The sequence below is a fragment of the Pseudorca crassidens genome, chromosome 7 (genome assembly GCF_039906515.1).
Source record: "Pseudorca crassidens isolate mPseCra1 chromosome 7, mPseCra1.hap1, whole genome shotgun sequence".
Lineage (NCBI taxonomy): Eukaryota > Metazoa > Chordata > Mammalia > Artiodactyla > Delphinidae > Pseudorca > Pseudorca crassidens.
The window spans coordinates 43331789-43351030 of record NC_090302.1 but is presented as its reverse complement, the minus strand read 5'-3'; the positions used below and the strand labels follow the sequence as shown (position 1 = coordinate 43351030).

At 37.0% G+C, this 19242-nt stretch overlaps 1 protein-coding gene across 5 annotated transcripts in view; it reads right to left on the bottom strand.

Moving 5' to 3' along the window:
• Positions 1-19242, bottom strand: part of PRUNE2 (prune homolog 2 with BCH domain) — a 272426-nt gene that overhangs the window by 197628 nt on the left and 55556 nt on the right. For all 5 annotated transcript variants that reach the window (XM_067744124.1, XM_067744127.1, XM_067744125.1 and 2 more), the window contains exons 4-6: positions 17993-18156; positions 2796-2948; positions 208-302 (exon numbers count right to left, since the gene is read on the bottom strand). In XM_067744124.1, the coding sequence (XP_067600225.1) occupies positions 208-302; positions 2796-2948; positions 17993-18156 (412 nt within the window). The remainder of the gene's footprint in view (positions 1-207; positions 303-2795; positions 2949-17992; positions 18157-19242) is intronic.

Here is a 19242-nt window from a genome sequence, read left to right as displayed (position 1 = left end):
ATCTTGTTTGGCATTTTTCATTGGTTTAGCATAGTGTTTTCACCCAAAATAATAACCCGCATTCCTAGTCAAATATATCACAAAGAAGCAAATATATCACAGCAAAAGACTAACACTAACTTATGCAATAGACAGAATCGTATTCCATTTTCTCAGAATGCAATTGTGTGAAATCTGTCATTGCTGAAAAAGCTTTCCCACCCTTACCTCCAGGGTCATGTTCACGCTACTAATGGCCACTTTTATTTCTCCATCTGAAAGTTCCTTCAGATCCTTCAGCATTGTCTGTTCAATACTCAAACCTGTGGATTAGAGAAAAAAACAGTATGTTATACTTGGGGAACTTTTTTGGTAATATCAAGGGATTATCTAAAGAAGTCGCCCTGTTAATTTCAGTATTTCCCCTCTCATATTTCTTTTAACCATAATAAACACACATATTAAGGCAAAAATCACATTACTGACAATGTTTGCATCAGTTAGGATCCCAGCAGGAAATAGCATTCACCCTTCAGGATGCAAAAGAAGATTCTTTAATGGCAGGACTCTTACAGAGATGTGGGCGGGACTGAGAAAACTAATAAAAGATAGTGAGGCATTCGGAGACTAGCAGAGGTTCAAAGGAGGGAAACAGGGATCTGGAACAGTAGAAGAGGGGCTGCCAGAAACTTAGCACCAAACAGGAAGGGAGCAGGGAAGAAATATTACAGTCTCTTCTTCCTTTGACTCCCACGCCCCATATGTTTCTAAGTCTTCCCATGGACCAAATCCAACCAGAAACCAGTAATCTTCAGGGGAGCCCAGAAGATCAAATACTCAGAGGTCAGACTCTGGAAGCCCATAGCAGATAAAAGCAGAGAAGGGAAGGGGAGGAGGTAAAAAGAAAAGTAGCATAACCAAGCAAATAACCAAATAATACCTAAGAAGGCCACGATTTGCTTTCAGGATGCATTAAGGTGAGTCTCCATGTTTTCAACTGTAATTTTACTCAAAATGCACTTTATAAATATGACCCATAAAACTATCATAATTAAGTTGGTCCCCCTTGTAATAGGCTCTGGCAATAGGAGATAAAGGATTACTTAAATGATGGGAGGAATAATCCAGAAGGGATAAATTATCCAGAACTGCATAGTTTTTAGTCAGCTGACCCATGTGCTTCAATAAAATTTATCACAGAAAATCAGGAAAGGCTCTGGCTTAACAATGAATTCTCACCCTAGGTTATTGTATCAGATTAGGCCTAAACTCTTGAGAAGAAGACTTACAGTAAAGGCCAGTAAAGCACGTATCTCCTACCCAGATGCATATTAAGACAGCAGAGTCAACTACTTGCCCTTCCAACTTAGAACACTGTCAATCACAGCAGTATGGGGAAACAGATAGGTACTAAATATTTTTCTTCGACTTGAAGATTGGAAGGCTTCAATCTATCATACTACAGCGTAAAATGCTTTATAGAATATACAGTTTGGTCTAGTTTTGAAAATGAATGACAAAATGCATACCATCATGCAGCTATACATCCACGTACATCTTGTGCACATGCACAAGAGCATATGTAACAGAAGGTGTGGCAGGTGCGTCAGTGTCCCGTCCACATTTCCTCAGACTTTCCCAATGCAGGGCCCTCAACCACTAGCACCTGCATCTCTTTTCCTGAGGGCTTTCTCTGGCTGCCAGAGCCCACCCTGGGGGAATTAACAGTCCCTGGGACTAAGTACCCCTCAACATTCCAGTGGTATGCTCATAACAAAACCTGAGTTGTAGTGTTCATTTCTGTGTTGTCAATCCTTCTACCATGACTGATTTCAACCTGCCAACCCAACATCAACCCACTCACAAAATTCCTGAAAATTTAACAATCAGCTCTTGGAGCTCTGATAAACAAGTTGCAACGTGCCACTGCACCCCTCGGGTAGGAAAACTCTGCGGTGCAATTTTACACTCTTTTGCAGAGTTCCCTAGCGGGATGAAGGCCTGGTTTCCCACAAAGCTAACTTGCTTGTTAAAGCGCTCCATGCCCTATCAGTGTTTTCCGGGATCACCTCCCAAATAAATTGCTTTGCCTAAGGCTCTGCCCCGAGGGATCCCGAACTAAGGGAGAAAGCTATGCACCTTAAAGATAGACTGTCTGGGTTTAAATCCTGGCCTGGCCACTTCCTAGCTGTGTGTGTGATGATGGGAAAGCAAAGATGCCTTTCTGTGCTTCAGTGTTCCCATCTGGAAATCAGGCATAATAAATAATTCCACCTGACAGGGGTGTCGCGAGGACTCTAATTCATGCAAAGTTATACCATCAGAACCTTGGACATATTAAGCACTTAATGAACTATATCTATTATTATTATTATTAAACAATTGATCCAGGAAATCCACTCTCTTGACAAAGCCTAGACTTACAGAACACTTTTATCTGCTTAAGAGTCTTTTATTTTTTTCTAAAATTAATGGATTGATGAAATCTCATTGTGCTTGACATTGCTCCTGCCACATTCTCAAAATAGAACCCTCTCAGCACAGAGATTTCATGTGATGATGCATCTGGGGTGCCCATTAGATGCATGGATTAACCACACATCCAGACACGAAGGTCTCAGAGGAAAGCCTGCAGTATACACTGTCTTCTTCCAGATGAGTTAACCTGGTATGCCTGAACATCTTCCACAACCTCCAGCAAAAGGGAAGAACGTGAAGCCACACTCAAATTCACCTCCTGGGGCCCAGTAACACTCCACATCACAAACCATCCCTCCTCAGCAGCTGAGACAGAGCTGGGGGACAGAGTCACTCACCCTGAGCACTGAATTGGGTCTCCTGCAGGACGCTGATAATGTCATCTCTTGGAGGTAAGCGAGGAAATTTTTCTTCCAGGATAGAAAGAATTTCCTCCTGCTTTTCTGAGATCTTCTTTGGTTCCATGGCCATCCACTTGAAAAGGATGCTACCTGAAAGGCATGAATCAAGTCACCTTCAAACTTTCCAGTCAAGCCAGGATGGGGCCCAGAAAAATAAATGTCTTCTGGTCTCTCAATCTCTGTTTCTACTTCCAGATTCCAGATTCTTGCCTGGGGCCTCATTGTGTAACATTCAAGAGACAGTTTTTAGAAAACGCTTCAGATACTGTCTGTCCTGCCTCATTGTTCTCTGAGTATTAATCCCAGCAACTGAACTGACTACGGCACACTTTATGGCAGAGTTATACACAAAGGAACAAAATCTGTCTCTTTCCCCCACCCCACACAGATACACAAAAGTGATAAACATTGGTTTTAAATGATTTCAGAATGGAAGTTAATGATAAACTATTTAAGGATATTAAATATGATTTAATATTTCCCTTTAATAATCTCTTTCAGAGACCACAGAGAAGATTGTTTCCACTCATCATGTTTCTGATTTCACATAAGAACTTCCTCCTTTTAAAAATTAAATGAAGGGAGATCAGCTCAGTGCTTTGTGACCACCTAGAGGGGTGGGATAGGGAGGGTGGGAGGGAGACGCAAGAGGGAGGAGATATGGGGATACATGTATATGTATAACTGATTCACTTTGTTATAAAGCAGAAACTAACACACCATTGTAAAGCAATTATACTGCAATAAAGATGTTAAAAAAAAATTAAATGATTTCATAGCCTCAATGTCAGCACCAAAGGAATCTGATAAGGTAGTGAACCTCAAATCCACTCCCAATCTTCCAGGTACCACACACAGTTTTGAAGTTATTTACTAATATCTAATTATAAGGATTCATAAACTGGCTCTAAATCACGGGTTTCAATTACAAAGTGATTTGATAATACGAATGACTGACCTCTCACAAACTCCTGGAATTTCTATGCATAATCTCACCTTGAAAGGGAGGAGTTACCACCTGTCACATCTCCTTCCCCTGCATCCTGAGGCCAGACTAACACAGAGTCGTGGGGGAAATGGAAGTTTCGCTTAATGATGAAGGATTAAACTCTCTAAAAATCCTCAAACTTATTGATTAATCAGGGTGTCACCATCTCTCTAGTTTTCAGTGTGGCCTAAATGATAATATAGGGGGAAGGAAAATAAAGAAAGTGGTAAGAATGTAAAAGGAGCAATGAAGTAATGAGTGAGGGAAAACTATGGTACATAATCTTGCCATCTATCTGGAGATCTATAGAACCTAGAGAATAGATACATGTTCACCATTAAAAATCCTGAAAAATCCCAAGCAAGTCATCTGGCTGCTCTGTTACTATTTGCCTATTTTAAAAACAGAAATAATACTGCTTTCCCAGCTTATAAGGTTATATACTAAAAATCAATAAATGTAAACATCATAATGAAAAATAAATACTGCCAAACACATTTAAAGCATCTCATTCATTCATTCCTTTAGCAAAGAACTACTGAACACCTATTATAAGCCAGGCACTGTGCTAGATGCTAATGATTCATAACTGGACTAGAGCTAGCCTTGCCCCTTGAAGCTTATAGTAGTTAAGGAGATACAAAGAAGTAAACACATAAATTTTCAATGTAAGGGGGATAAGAAATATTGCTGAGGAAATACACAGTACTCTGAATCTAGGCAAGAATTCAGGAGTCAGAAAAGGTTTCCTAGAGAATGAGTTAATAAGCTAAGCTGAGATTTGAATGATAACTAGGAACTTAAGGCGAAGGCAAGGCAAAAGGGACATCATGACCCAGGTAGATCATATGCAAAGGCACTGAGGTGGGAGAGGATTTGGCCAGTTCAAGAAATGGAAAGAAATTAATTAGAACTAGAGAATACAGTCTTAAAGAAAAATTTTTGAAAAATCAGGTTGGAGAGGTAAACAGGGCTCAGGTCCTGAAGGGCCTTTCAAGCTATCTTAAAATTTGTCTTTCATATTCTAAGGGAAATGGAGAGTCACTAGAATTTTAAGCAGGGAGAGGTAACATGCTCAAATTTATGTTTTATAAGACTTACTCTGGCTACCATGAGGAAATGAATTAGACAAGGCACACTGGGAGAATCAGAAGGCTGTTTTAGATGAGAACTAAAGAAGGAGCAGTCAGTATGAAGGGAATTGAACAGATTCAAGGCAAATTATCATTTAAAGATGGGGCGGGGAGTAGCCAACTGGATTCTGAATATACCCTTTGGTCTGACAATTTCTGACATAAAACCTGAAATATAAGGATGATTTTTACTCTCTTTGTTAAGGCAATGGTGAATCTAAATTTCAAAAAAGATCTTCATACGCTTGCCAGATTACTTGTTCCAAGAACAAGGAGAAAATCTACATAAATTTTTTGGGAAAAATCTGTGAAGGCATCAGAGAGTTACCCAGGTGACTATCTTAGAAGCTACAATCCTGGAGAGAAAGTAAGTGCAAAGAGGTAAACCCAGCATTTGATGTTGCTTTTCCCCTCTGAGTGTTTGCTAATTCATATTGTAGCCAATCACATGAGAAGATTAGCAGATCTAACAGCAGTTTCACAGGAGGAGGGAGACAAAAATTGGAGCTTAGAGCTCTCCACAGAGGAATCTTAAATATCCCAAGATTTGAGATGAGATCCCTGGAGAGAATGTCCCCACATCCTGGCATAAAGATTGGAAGGCAGAAGACCTAAATAGACATTTCTCCAAAGAAGATATACAGACTGCCAACAAACACATGAAAGAATGCTCAACATCATTAATCATTAGAGAAATGAAAATCAAAACTACAATGAGATATCATCTCACACCAGTCAGAATGGCCATCATTAAAAAATCTAGAAACATGGGCTTCCCTGGTGGCGCAGTGGTTGAGAGTCCGCCTGCCGATGCAGGGGACATGGGTTCGTGCCCCGGTCCGGGAAGATCCCACATGCCGCGGAGTGGCTGGACCCGTGAGCCATGGCCGCTGAGCCTGCGCGTCCGGAGCCTGTGCTCGGCAAAGGGAGAGGCCACAACAGTGAGAGGCCCGTGTACCACACACAAAAAAAAAAAAACTAGAAACAATAAATGCTGGAGAGGGTGTGGAGAAAAGGGAACACTCTTGCACTGCTGGTGGGAATGTGAATTGGTACAGCCACTATGGAGAACAGTATGGAGGTTCCTTCAAAAACTACAAATAGAACTACCATACGACCCAGCAATCCCACTACTGGGCATATACCCTGAGAAAACCATAATTCAAAAAGAGTCATGTACCAAAATGTTCATTGCAGCTCTATTTACAATAGTCCAGAGATGGAAACAACCTAAGTGTCCATCATCGGATGAATGGATAAAGAAGATGTGGCACATATATACAATGGAATATTACTCAGCCATAAAAAGAAACGAAATTGAGCTATTTGTAATGAGGTGGATAGACCCAGAGTCTGTCATACAGAGTGAAGTAAGTCAGAAAGAGAAAGACAAATACCGTATGCTAACACATATATATGGAATTTAAGAAAAAAACAAATGTCATGAAGAATCTAGCGGTAAGACAGGAATAAAGACACAGACCTACTAGAGAATGGACTTGAGGATATGGGGAGGGGGAAGGGTAAGCTGTGACAAAGCGAGAGAGAGGCATGGACATATATACACTACCAAACGTAAGGTAGATAGCTAGTGGGAAGCAGCCGCATAGCACAGGGAGATCAGCTCGGTGCTTTGTGACCGTCTGGAGGGGTGGCATAGGGAGGGTGGGAGGGAGGGAGACTCAAGAGGGAAGAGATATGGGAACATATGTATATGTATAACTGATTCACTTTGTTATAAAGCAGAAACTAACACACCATTGTAAAGCAATTATACTCCAATAAAGATGCAAAAAAAAAAAAAAGATTGGAAAAATACAGTCTGCAGGGCAAATATGACCTACTGCCTGTTTTTATAAATAAAGTTTTATTGGAACACAACCACACCCATTAATTTACATATTTTTCATGGATTTTTTTTTTGTAATGACAGGGTTGCATAGTTGCAGCAGAGACCACAGACCTGCAAAGTCTGAAATATTTACTATCTAATCTGACACAGAAAAAGTTTGCTGAGTCCTGCCTGTAAGAAAAGGGTGAAGCAAAAATAGACCAGTCTTCCTGAAGCCTGAAATCCTGATTTGAATCAGCTCAAACACAGAATACATTAAGTTTATCTGACAGTCTTCTAACTGCCTTTGAGGTGCAAAAGTAAATCCTCTCCATAGCAAAGGAATTTCATCATCTATAGCATCATCTCTACATTCTGCATATACATATTCAGCATTCAGTAAAAAATTACCAAGCATAAAGGAAATATAAACAAATGAATGGAAACTCCAGAGGAAAAAACTCGTGAGAAAAGAATGGAAACAGAATCGGGGGAATAAAAAAATTAGCTGGAGAATTATAGAAGAGAATTAGAATCTATAAATAAAATGTTCAAAAGAAATTTTAAGGCTATACATTTAATAACTGAACAAAAATATCTGTAAACAACAGATTATAGCAAGGAAAAAGTTAGCGAATTGAAAAATATCTTAGAAGAAACTATCCTCACTGACACATGGAGAGAAAAATGGATAAAAATATAGAGATGAGCATAAGAAACATAGGTGACATAGAAAAAAGGTCTAAGATATATGTAATAGGAATTCCCCTTGGAAAGGAGAGAGAAAAATGGGCTGAGACAATATTTGAAAAACAGTGGTCAATCATTTTTCAAAATTAATGAAAGATACTACTCTAATACTCAAGATAAATTATGAACCCAAATAAGAATAAATACAAAGAAAAACACCTCTAGGCACATGACAGTGAAACAGCTAAAAATTACAGAGGGAAAAAGTTTTAAATCAGAGAAAAAGAAATATATTACTGTCAAAGGAACTACAATAAAACTGAGAGCTAATTTCATCTAAAATGATGAAAATCAGAAGACATTGGAATTACAGCTTCAAAGTGCTGATATAAAATAATTGCTGATGTTGAATTCTATACTGAAATATAAGAAAAAAATGAAGGCAAAATAAAGACATTTTCAGAAATATAAACTGGAAGAATTTGTCACAAGAAGAACCCACACTAACAAAACAGTAAAGGCAGAGGGAAATTATTATAGATGGAAGCAAAGAAATGCAGGAAGGAAAGAACACTGGAGAATATAAATATGTGGGTAAGAATAAATCAATATTCACTGTATAAAACATTTATAATATGGAGTTTAAAATATATGTGTAATTAAAATACATTTCAAAAAAATAAAGAAAATTTTAGTAAAAAAATAAAATAAAATAAAATACATTTCAATAGTAACAAATCGCAGAATGAACTAAGTAGAGATAAATTGCTCTAAGGTTCTTGGATGATCAGACAAGTGGCAAAAATATCGATTTACAAGAGATTTTAATGGTATTTTGTAATCTTTATTATAATGCTAAAATAATTTTCTAAAAAAGAATTCATAACTAGTAAGCTAATGGAAGGAAATGTAATAGTAAAAGTTCTTATTTAGTGTAATAGCAGTAAAGAAATGAGAGGAGAAGGGGAAAATGTGAGATAAATAGAAAACAAATAGCAAAATGACAAATTAAACCCAAATGTTAGAGCAATTATATTAATGTAAAGAGACAATTAGTGTTCAGTGGGTATAGAGTTTCAGTGTCGCAAGACAAAAAAGTTCTAGAGATCTGTCGCACAATAATGTGAATATACTTAACACTACTGAACCGTACACTTAAAAATGTTTAAGATGGTAAATCTAACGTTATGTGTTTTTTACCAACAACAAACAAGTAAACAAAGTACTTCCATTAAAAGACAAAAATTATGAACCTGAATTTTAAAAACTACAATAGCAATATACTGTTTACAAGAGCACACCTTAGATATAATGATATTGAAAAACAAAGTAAAAGAATAGAAAAAGATGTAACATTGATATAATATACTATTATTAGATAAAGTAGACTCTGACAAGAAGAATTACTTGAAATTAAGACAAATATGTATTTATTATTAAACATTCAACCATCAGGTAGATACAACAATCTTAAATTTATATGAGCTAATAACATTACCTAATAGCTTCTAAATATGTAAAACAAAAAATTGGCAAAACTGGATGAAGAATGAGATAAAAACACAGTCTCAGTGGGAAATTTTGCACACACATCTCTCAGCAACTCTAAGAACCAGCAGGAAAAAAAATATGTAAATATGTAGAATATTTGAGCAACATGAGTAACAAAGTTGACCTAATTAACATAAATTGAACATTGTTATCAACAATGGCAGACTATACTTTCTTTTCTAATACAAATGAGACATTAACCAAAATTAACTACGTGTTGAGACAAAAAAATCAAGCCTTAACAAATGTCAAAGGATTACAATCACATAGTTATATTCTGTGGCCATCATGAAAATAGTCTAAAAATCAGTAATAAAACAAAACTAGAAAATTTCCAAATGTTTGAAAAATAAACAATGCACTTCTAAATAACTCGTGGTAAAAGAAGAAATTACAACATAAATTACAATATATTTTAATTGAATGATAATGAAAATATGACATTTAGATTTGTAAGATGCAACTAAAGCTATGCTCTGAGGAAGTTTTATATCCTCAAAAGCATAAGATGTTAAAAAAAACTGACAAATTCAACTAAAAAAATGTATAAGGAAGGATATAATAAAGGTAAGAGCAAAACTTAAAGACACAGGAAAGAAACAGGTATACAGAAAATAAAACAACAAATTGATACTTTGAAAAGACTAACAGTTTTTTAAAAACTGTTCAAGAAAAAAAGAGAGAGAAGAATGATAGAAGGTATAATTTTCCAGTATTAGGAATGAAACGTGACACACTACAGACTCTAACGACATTAAAAGAGAAGTACAACGTTAATAGATTTTAAATTTTAGAGGAAATGGACATTTCTGGAAAAACTCAACTTGCCAAAACTGGCAGGAAAAGAAATTTAAAATCTGGATGGTTTTGTATTTATTTTAAAATGAATCCATAGTTTAATAGCCATAGTTCCACACATTTAAAAAATACTAATTTTACACAAATTCTTCTGAAGATTAGAAAGAGAAAACACTTCCCAACTTATTTTCTGAATCCAGCATAATCTTCATACCAACACTCAACAGAAACATTACAAGAAAGAAGTAGAGGCAGGTCTCTCTCATAAATGTAGTTGCAAAAAAGTTTTTTAAAGCTAGTCCCAAATCAAATTAGCAATATATAATAGGATATTGTATTGTCACCAAATAGGGATTTCCTAGGAATTAAAGGACAAATTAACATTCCAAAGTTAATTAATATAATTCACCACACTAATAGAAGAGAAAAATCAAATGATCACTTCAGTAGATGTCAAGTAATGAAACTACTTGATAAAATCCAAGATTTAATCATATAAAATCTCAGCCAAGTGGAAATAGAAGACAATTTCCTTAATTTGATGAAGGGCATTTGTAAAAACCAAATAAGGAAAGCAAACATTAAATTTAACTATGACATATTGAAAGACTTCCACCTCAAATCAGGAATGAGACAAAGATGCCTGCTATTTCTATTTCTATTTAACACTTCAATGTGAATCCTAGCCCAGAGAAATAACACGGGTAAAAGAAGCAAAAGTATAAAGAAAGAAAAGGAAGAAATAAAAACTGACTTCTTCATAGATGGTATGTGTATGAACTTACAAATGAAAATACAAATGAATTATTCATTAATACAAATGAATTAATTAACTAGTAATACAAATATTAATACAAATAAACTTAAAATAGTAAATAAATTTTGCAAGGTTGATGGATGTAAGGTCAATAATACAACCCTTGTATGTCTATAAACAATCGTGAACAATTAGAAAATCAAATTTAAATTAAAAAACTGTATTAGCATCAAAATATAAATATTTAGGGATAAATTTCACAAAAATGTGCCTGGCTTACAGTCAAATCAAGAATCCAATTTCTTCAATTTGGGGATCTTAATTTTAAAATACATAAAAAGGCAGTATTCAGAAATTAATATAACAGATATTGCACTAAACAGAATCCTACACAATAATTCAATAAAAAGAAACGTCTGACATTATAATTAGGTTTACCTTGACAATTAAAAAGGAGAAGATGTTCTGATGTAAGTAGGAAAACAATAACTCAAAAAATGGCCACCATACTCTGAGTTGTTTTTACTGCAGAAGAAAGGCTATGGCCCAACTTTATCCAAGAGACTCATCTATAGCAAATTTTTCTACTTCACTTTAGAGATCCATTTAGCGACATACTTAGTTAAATATCAGTATCAGGATGTGGAGCAGCCAAAGGCACCTCTTCACAAAATCAAACCTATTTTTGGCATAAGAGTTGACTTAACATCCAGCAAATTCAGCAGAACTAAAAAATACTTAAATCCATATACATGTACCCAAATGCGTCCCAGGTATTCACAGGCCATGGGGGATTAACGACAAGCAACGGAGAAAGCAATTATAATAAAACAGTAACAGGGGCTTCCCTGGTGGTGCAGTAGTTGAGAGTCCGCCTGCCGATGCAGGGGACACGGGTTCGTGCCTCGGTCCGGGAAGATCCCACATGCCGCAGAGCGGCTGGGCCCGTGAGCCATGGCCGCTGAGCCTGCGCGTCCGGAGCCTGTGCTCCGCAACGGGAGAGGCCACAACAGCGAGAGTCCCGCGTACCGAAAAAAAAAAAAAAAAGTAACAAACATTTCATTCCATTAGAAAAAAAATCAACCACATATTCTTTGTTCAAAAGAATGGAGAAGTGAAGAACCTCTTGCCAAAAGCAACTGCAGTGCATTAATATCAAACATGATCTAATGAAGTCAGAAGTTGTTTGGGGAAAACATTCACCACAGTCAAGGCATATTCTGCATGATAAATTCTTAGCAGAAAAGAAGGGATTTTAAACCTCTTTCCTGTTTCACCTGGGATCATTTTCTTTTTCATACTAAAACAAAAAAAATTAAAGGATGAATAATAGAGAGAGGGAGGGAGGGGGAAGGGAGAAGGAAGGAGAAAAAAATAGATAATACAACTTAGCTTATATTTCTGCCTGAACAGTGATAAAATGGGAGCATATTATTCAAATGCTTAGTAATCTTTTTTTTTAATAGTAATCTTTTTTAAAAATTTTTTAAATTTATTTTTGTCTGCGTTGGGTCTTCGTTTCTGTGCAAGGGTTTTGTCTAGTTGCGGCGAGCGGGAGCCACTCTTCATCGCGGTGCGCGGGCCTCTTCACTATCACGGCCTCTCTTGTTGCGGAGCACAGGCTCCAGACGCGCAGGCTCAGTAGCTGTGGCTCACGGGCCTAGTTGCTCTGCGGCATGTGGGATCTTCCCAGACCAGGGCTTGAACCCGTGTACCCTGCATTAGCAGGCAGATTCTCAACCACTGTGCCACCAGGGAAGCCCTGCTTAGTAATCTTATAAATTTAAAATGTCTGAATTTAAGAATAAAATTTATCTTTATATGGCAAAAGAAATAATTAACATTCGAAGGTTAAGGAAATGTTCTGGTTTTATATCTTGCAGAAAAAATAATTTCTTTCCCCTTCCCCCAACACAGGCCATCCCTCTTCCTAAGCAAAACAGCCGCTTAATTCCTTTTGGACTTTGTAACCATTTTGGGAGATGGATGATTCACTCTTTGGGCAAGAGAGAAAAAAAAAAAAGAAAAAAAACTGGCTCTGTTCCCTTCCTATTTTACCTCCTTAAAAGGATCTTTTTGAAGCTGTTAATCTAGGCTATGAAAATAGCAAGCAACAATTCTTTATTAAAGTTCAAATGGAATGACCACCAGAAGGAGAGAGTTGTTTCTTTAAAACCTAGGGCATAGTTTTTCCGCGTCCTAAGCTAAGAACAAGCTGTTATCTGTTTCACTATTCAAGTTGTGGCTCTGTCAAGGCTTTATACACATAAACATGAAAGGCCGGGTGAAGTGTGGTTTTGATGGAAACCTGCCTGGTAATCAGTGGCTGCAGTCTCATCATCGCCAGCTGGTTCTGTGAAGCACACACACACATATGTGGGCACACAAACCCCCAATGCGATGATTCAGCAATTTAATGGACCTTAAATTTAGCAATTACCCTCTAGTAAACATTTCTGCAGGAAATAAAAGAATACAGGTTGAGGAGTCTGGCAGGTCTATAATTGTTTGCTTTTGGTACAAACCCAGGGCATAACCAAACACCAAGTTTAGGCCACCATGACTGTATAATGTGACTTTTAGATAGAACAGGTTGCAGCTTATTTGAAAATGATAACAGCAAAATCTTAGAAGCAGGTAGTAGGAGGGAGAAAGTAGAAAGAGGAGGAGGAGATGAAAAGTCAGAAGAAAAGAAAAAAAGCAAAGAAACAGGAACCACAACAGCAAAAACAGAGATAGGAAGGGGATGAAAAGACACATTTCCAAAAATCAGGGTTACTTATGATCTCATCTGAATGAGCACATTCTTTTCTTAGACAAATAATTTCTTACACAAATAATTAGAAAGTAATCTCCATAAGTAAATCTATGCCTTTTCAGATGAAAGCAATGCTAATGATTTGTATCCTGAAATCTCTAAGTTTGAGGTATGTCCTACTGAAAGACAACAGCAAGACCTAGCTATTGTAAGAAGTATTAATTCAAGAAAACACAAATTATGTCAACGTTGTTAAATCCCCCACAGAGCCTGAACACATATTAGCCATGGCTGGGTCACCTGTTGACATTTATCCATAACTCTCCTGCCAAGGTCCATATGATAGCATGACAGGGGAGATTATTAGATAAACACAGCAGGTTATTTCTACACTGGCAACTTGATACCTACTTCTAATCAGTATACAAATGATCTTTTAACAGCATCCATAATAATCAGGTTCTACCTCCATATTTGAATATAATATTATTGCATAATGCAAACATTTTGATATACAGCTACAGCAGTGAGTGTAAGACTACAAAAGATTCCAATATGACTGATTTTAAGTATTACTATCCTGTATTTAGAGAAAAACATCAGCATGTATAGAAAAGAGATTTGGAACAGGAAATACGTTTACTAGACAAGATGAAGCTGATTAAAACCATCCCCATACGCTGACTGAGGAGCAGAAAGTGTGTGATGCACTCTGCCCAGTTCCTGTATAAATGCTATTACATATGTAAAAGTTGGAGGATACCTATGACTATTAGGTGTCTTTTCAAGAAGACTGACATAAGGAAAAAACCTTTAGACTTAGATGTTCTTTTAATAAGGAACTGGTATATGTGTTTGTTTTAGTAATAATATGAATTTTACAATTAATTATATTTCTATTTTTTCATTGACTCCAGGAAGCTATTATTCAAACTTTCAAACAGAACACCACTTTTACTCCTCCAAATTTATTTATTTGTATGTTTCCTGACTCTGACCCTTTTTTCTGTTTTGTTATATTTACATGCATTTTTGTAAACCACTTCAAATATTCTATGGAAGAAGAAAGGACATAAAAAATAAAATAAATAAATAATAGATGAATAGATGATAGATAACTGACCTATGCAAATAGATACTACATTTAATATAAATATAGAGATCTAATAACAATGAGAGTGTATACTATATGATTCCATCTACATAATATACAAAACAGACAAAAACCAATCTCTAGTGTTATGGGGGACACATAGCGGTGGTAAAATTTAAAGAAAAGCAGGAAAGTGTGCGCCATAAAAATCAGAATATTGGTTACCCTTAGTTAGAGAGGGAGTGAGTGGCGATGGGGAGGGGCACAAAGCGGTCATCTTGTTCTACTTCTTAACCTGGTTAATTGTTAAAAGGGTGTCCCTTTTGTGATATTTCACTGAACTGTATATTTATATTTTTATATTTATGTTTTGTATTCTTTTCTGTGCATGTATTATACTCCATGAAAGGGTTAAACTTATATATATGAAGTGGACAACCAAAAGCTGAAAATAAAAACAAACGTTTGCAAAATACGAAAACAAGGATTTCTAAAAGCTAAAAAAGTGGGGGGTTATTATTGGAAGAAGCAATGTTCAAATTCTGGACATTAAGAATATTGTAGGGGTGGGCTGGAATGAAATGGAAATTACAATATCATAGTACCAATTAAATCAATATAGTCATAAAAACAGAAACTATATAAACAATCTTGCAAAATTCATTTTATGACAGGATTTATTGAGGGTCTATTATATGACAGGCACTGTTCCAGGCACCAAAGATAAGAACAGTGGAACAGTAGGCTCAATCTTTTGCACATTAAGGAACACACAGAAAATTAGATTTTTTTTTCCAGCCTACCAGGCTAGGAGGCATACTTAGGGTCCTCTCCAAGGACTGAGGGGATCAATATCTTGGCCCACTTGAAATCCACTTACAGCACACCAGTGTGCCTCAGCATGATGGATTTTAGGATATGATCATGAGAATGAAAGGCAAAGAACAACCAAATTGATTAAGTACTTAGTTTGGAGTATATTCAGATTTTTTTGGCACAAAGTTTATAATAATATATCTTCCATAGAGGTCCAATTATGCTGTTTTTAAAGATTCTTTCAATTCTTGACTGTAAATATTTAACCCTCATGACATCTGGAAACAGACATTTTTCAAAATTCTTTATGGCAGAGGTGTGTGTAGAAATTTGCATTCCTTCAAGACCTAGAAGAATGCATAATACATGTTCTAGACATGTGTGTCAAATTAATGATCATTTTGAGCACCCCAACATACAAAATAGCATAGCTATTTCCAGAGAAAACTCTTTAGAAAGAATTATGTTATGAAAATAATGAATCCTAAAATTATTTACAGGCACATAAAAAAAGTTCCCTTTAAAACTTCCCTGTAGGTTTGGTGTTAATACATGATTGGAAAACTATAAAATCTAAGGTTTTTTTTTTGCGGTACGCGGGCCTCTCACTGTTGTGGCCTCTCCCGTTGCGGAGCCAGGCTCCGGACGCGCAGGCTCAGCGGCCATGGCTCAGGGGCCCAGCCGCTCCGCGGCATGTGGGATCTTCCCGGACTGGGGCACGAACCTGTGTCCCCTGCATCGGCAGGCGCACTCTCAACCACCGCGCCACCAGGGAAGCCCTAAAATCTAAGTTTGAGCTTAGTGAACATAGCAAAATTCGACTTGGTTCTTTTCTTATATTTATTAAAGATTCAAGAGGTTTTAAAAATTGGCCCATTGCCCTTCTCACTCTGAACATTTCAGTTACCTTTTTAAAGTCAAACTCCTCGGATCATAATCCTTCCGTTCCCTTTTGGCCAAACTGTTCAGTGATGTTTCACCTCCCTTCCACGTAATGTATACATGCATATGCACATGCACACACTTTGGTCAAAGGTCCCCAGAGCCCTCTTTCCACTATAAGACACCCATGTCTACTGCCTCCCAGGCTTCAGTGACTCTGGCTTCCTCATGACAGCGTTTGTATTGGCAGTCTTCACAGGTAGAGGCACTCTATCCGTTCAAATTCCAATTTCCAAGCAACAAGGAAGTGATGTCCCTATCCTGCCAGCTTTCCAGTGCCATCTCAAGCCCAAAGTTATGAAAAATATCTGATGATAAGAAAAACCAAGGTCCTTTACCATAGTTCTAATTCTTGGTAGCTTTGAAAACTAAAACTAAGGTAACTAACAAGAGGGTCTGCATCCCTTCTAATTCCCTAAATCTGAATATCATCATTGTTATCATCATCGTCAACAACAAAATCATATCTTTGTTCCAATGTACTGCAGTTTGATATTATTTTATTACTTATAGAAAATCATGATGAACTATTCCTTGACTACATTTCTTTCCTACTAAACAACACTTGTATGTTTTTTGAACAATAAACCAAACTTCTTAGTTTGCAAAATGTTTAAACAGCATATTCTCTAGTGTTTGCCTGCACCACATATTTGCACTGCCAAACAACTTCCTTCTTGGCCGAGATCCCCGATCGCCTTTATTTCCCTTCTGCTCTGTCATAAATAAATGATTGCGCTGACTTAGTTTACTTGAAGGCACAGTTTCCCAGAGAGCAGTTTTACAGATGTCCAGAGCCAGAAAAGTATTTAAAACAGGTTGACCGGGGCCGTTGGTTCTAAGACACTTGTCGGAACTATAAAAGTCTAGGACCTTTTTCTCTCCAAATTCTGGTAGTAGTAGAGGAAGCAAAGGAAAAAGGCCTTAAAAGAGTTATCACATATTCTTGGGCTTCTCTTTCCTTTTTTAATTCCTTCAGCCTGTTAATCACTGCTTTTCACTTTCCTATGTCAAATACTTCTGAGAAAAGTCTTTGTCTACCATGTTCAAGACGGATTGCTGGAAGGAGAAAAAAAGCTTTATACAAAACCCCAAACTGCCCTACACAAGATAATATGGAATTTTTGTGGTTAATTTTGTGGCACCAAAGTCAACTGACAATTTCCAGCTTGGAAACCACTTTTTAGAAGAGATGGGCTCCACTGAGGAAGACGAAAGAGAGACGAGGATAATTGACGATGGTGTGCTTAAAGCAGGCTGGTGAAGGTGGAAAACACCACAGGATGGGGGGAGAAGGAGGTGGCAATCTGACCATAAAAGTCCTGCACAATATCACCAAAACGAAGGTGCGTAACTTTGCCATCCAAGCAGTATTATATAAACCAGGCACGTATAAGTACCAGCAGATATTTCCACGTAGGGGTGTGGAATTCTGGCCCATATCCACTCTGTTTCGGAGCAAGAATCACCTCTGGAAGCTGTCAGATGGCCAGAGGAGCTATTCCCGCTCCCCAGCAGAAGTGCAGCAGGTCCATTTAATATGCTGATCTGGTGCAAGAGCAAAGATCCTTCATGCTTGTTTCTAAATGCACATTTTTAATATTCAATATAATGCTACTCTTTAACAAACTCTTTACTCCCTGCCTCTCTGATGAAGCTTCCCGTGGTCTTGAAAGGGATTGTTAACCCAAGAATGGATCGCACTCTTTCTGCATGAGCGAGTCAAGAGACACTCCATTAAGCCTTCCAGTATCTAATAGAAAGAGTCATCTCTCACCTCTGAGCAGATGAGCCAGCTGCTCGGTGATGAGCTCGGGAGCCTCCTGGAGAATCTCTTTCACCACCAGAGAGGAGGAAGACTCTCGGTACTCAAACCCGGCATCGTCTTGCTCAACTGGATTAATGACCTTGACGACTGCTGATTCTAAAGTTTTGTCCTCACTGTAAAGCAAATGGAGGAGGGGAAGAGGAAGAGATATGGCATGTTTTCTTACTTTTTGGAATTATTTAACCTCTGCTTCCACACAAATGACCTCCTCTTAATAGCCAAATACATATGTAAGTTCACATGACTTATTCTACGTGTTATCACATTTCATTTCAACTAATCAGCTCCCCAAGAGTCTTAGAAGATCTTCACGCCTTAGTACCTCTTCACACCTCTTGTTCTGCTGTTGGACATAATAATAACAACAATAATAATCATTGTTATACCTAATATTTACTGAGCTTCCACTACAGGTCAGACACTATAATAAATACTTTCAGAGTATTTTCACATTTTATACCATAAAATGACCCTATTCAATGGGTTCTATTAAAATCCCCATTTTACAATGGGGGAAAAAGGCATGAAAAGGTTAAGAAACGTGACTAAAACAACATGGGGAATATAACCAACATTTTGTAAAAACTGCAAATGGAGTGTAACCTTTAAAAATTGTATAAAAATATAAGATAAAATAAAAGTGACCAAGGTCACATAGCTAGTAAGTAGACTACTTGTATTTAAACTCTATCTAGTTCCAAAGTTCACACATCCAGTTATGGTGCTGGAGGAAAAAATACTACTGGCTTATTTATTTCCACATCATTCTTTTTACATGAGATAGAGCTGGCTTTTATCGAAGGCAGGAAGAAAGATGTGGATAAAACTGTATTCTTTCTGTCTGCCAAAAACCAAAGAATGGCAAATGAAGAAAATGATCTCAATTTGATATTGAAAAACATCCTATTTCATAAACAATCCAAAAGCCAGACTTCACAATTTCAGTCTCAAAACCAGCACGGTTTCCATTTTAATTGGTTACAAAACTCTCCCTAAGATCTTGACTGAAACACATGTTTCATAGTTCACTCCTTTGGCTTCCTGCATTGTTTTTGTCCACATCTACTTGTGTTATAGTTGGTTTGAAAAAGTTAACACGTAAATTTAGTCAAGCATGTGATCATCCTGAACACTAATAACTGAAGTCAGTCAAATAACCTATGAATAACTCTCAGCCAGTTGTCAACAACTGATTGATA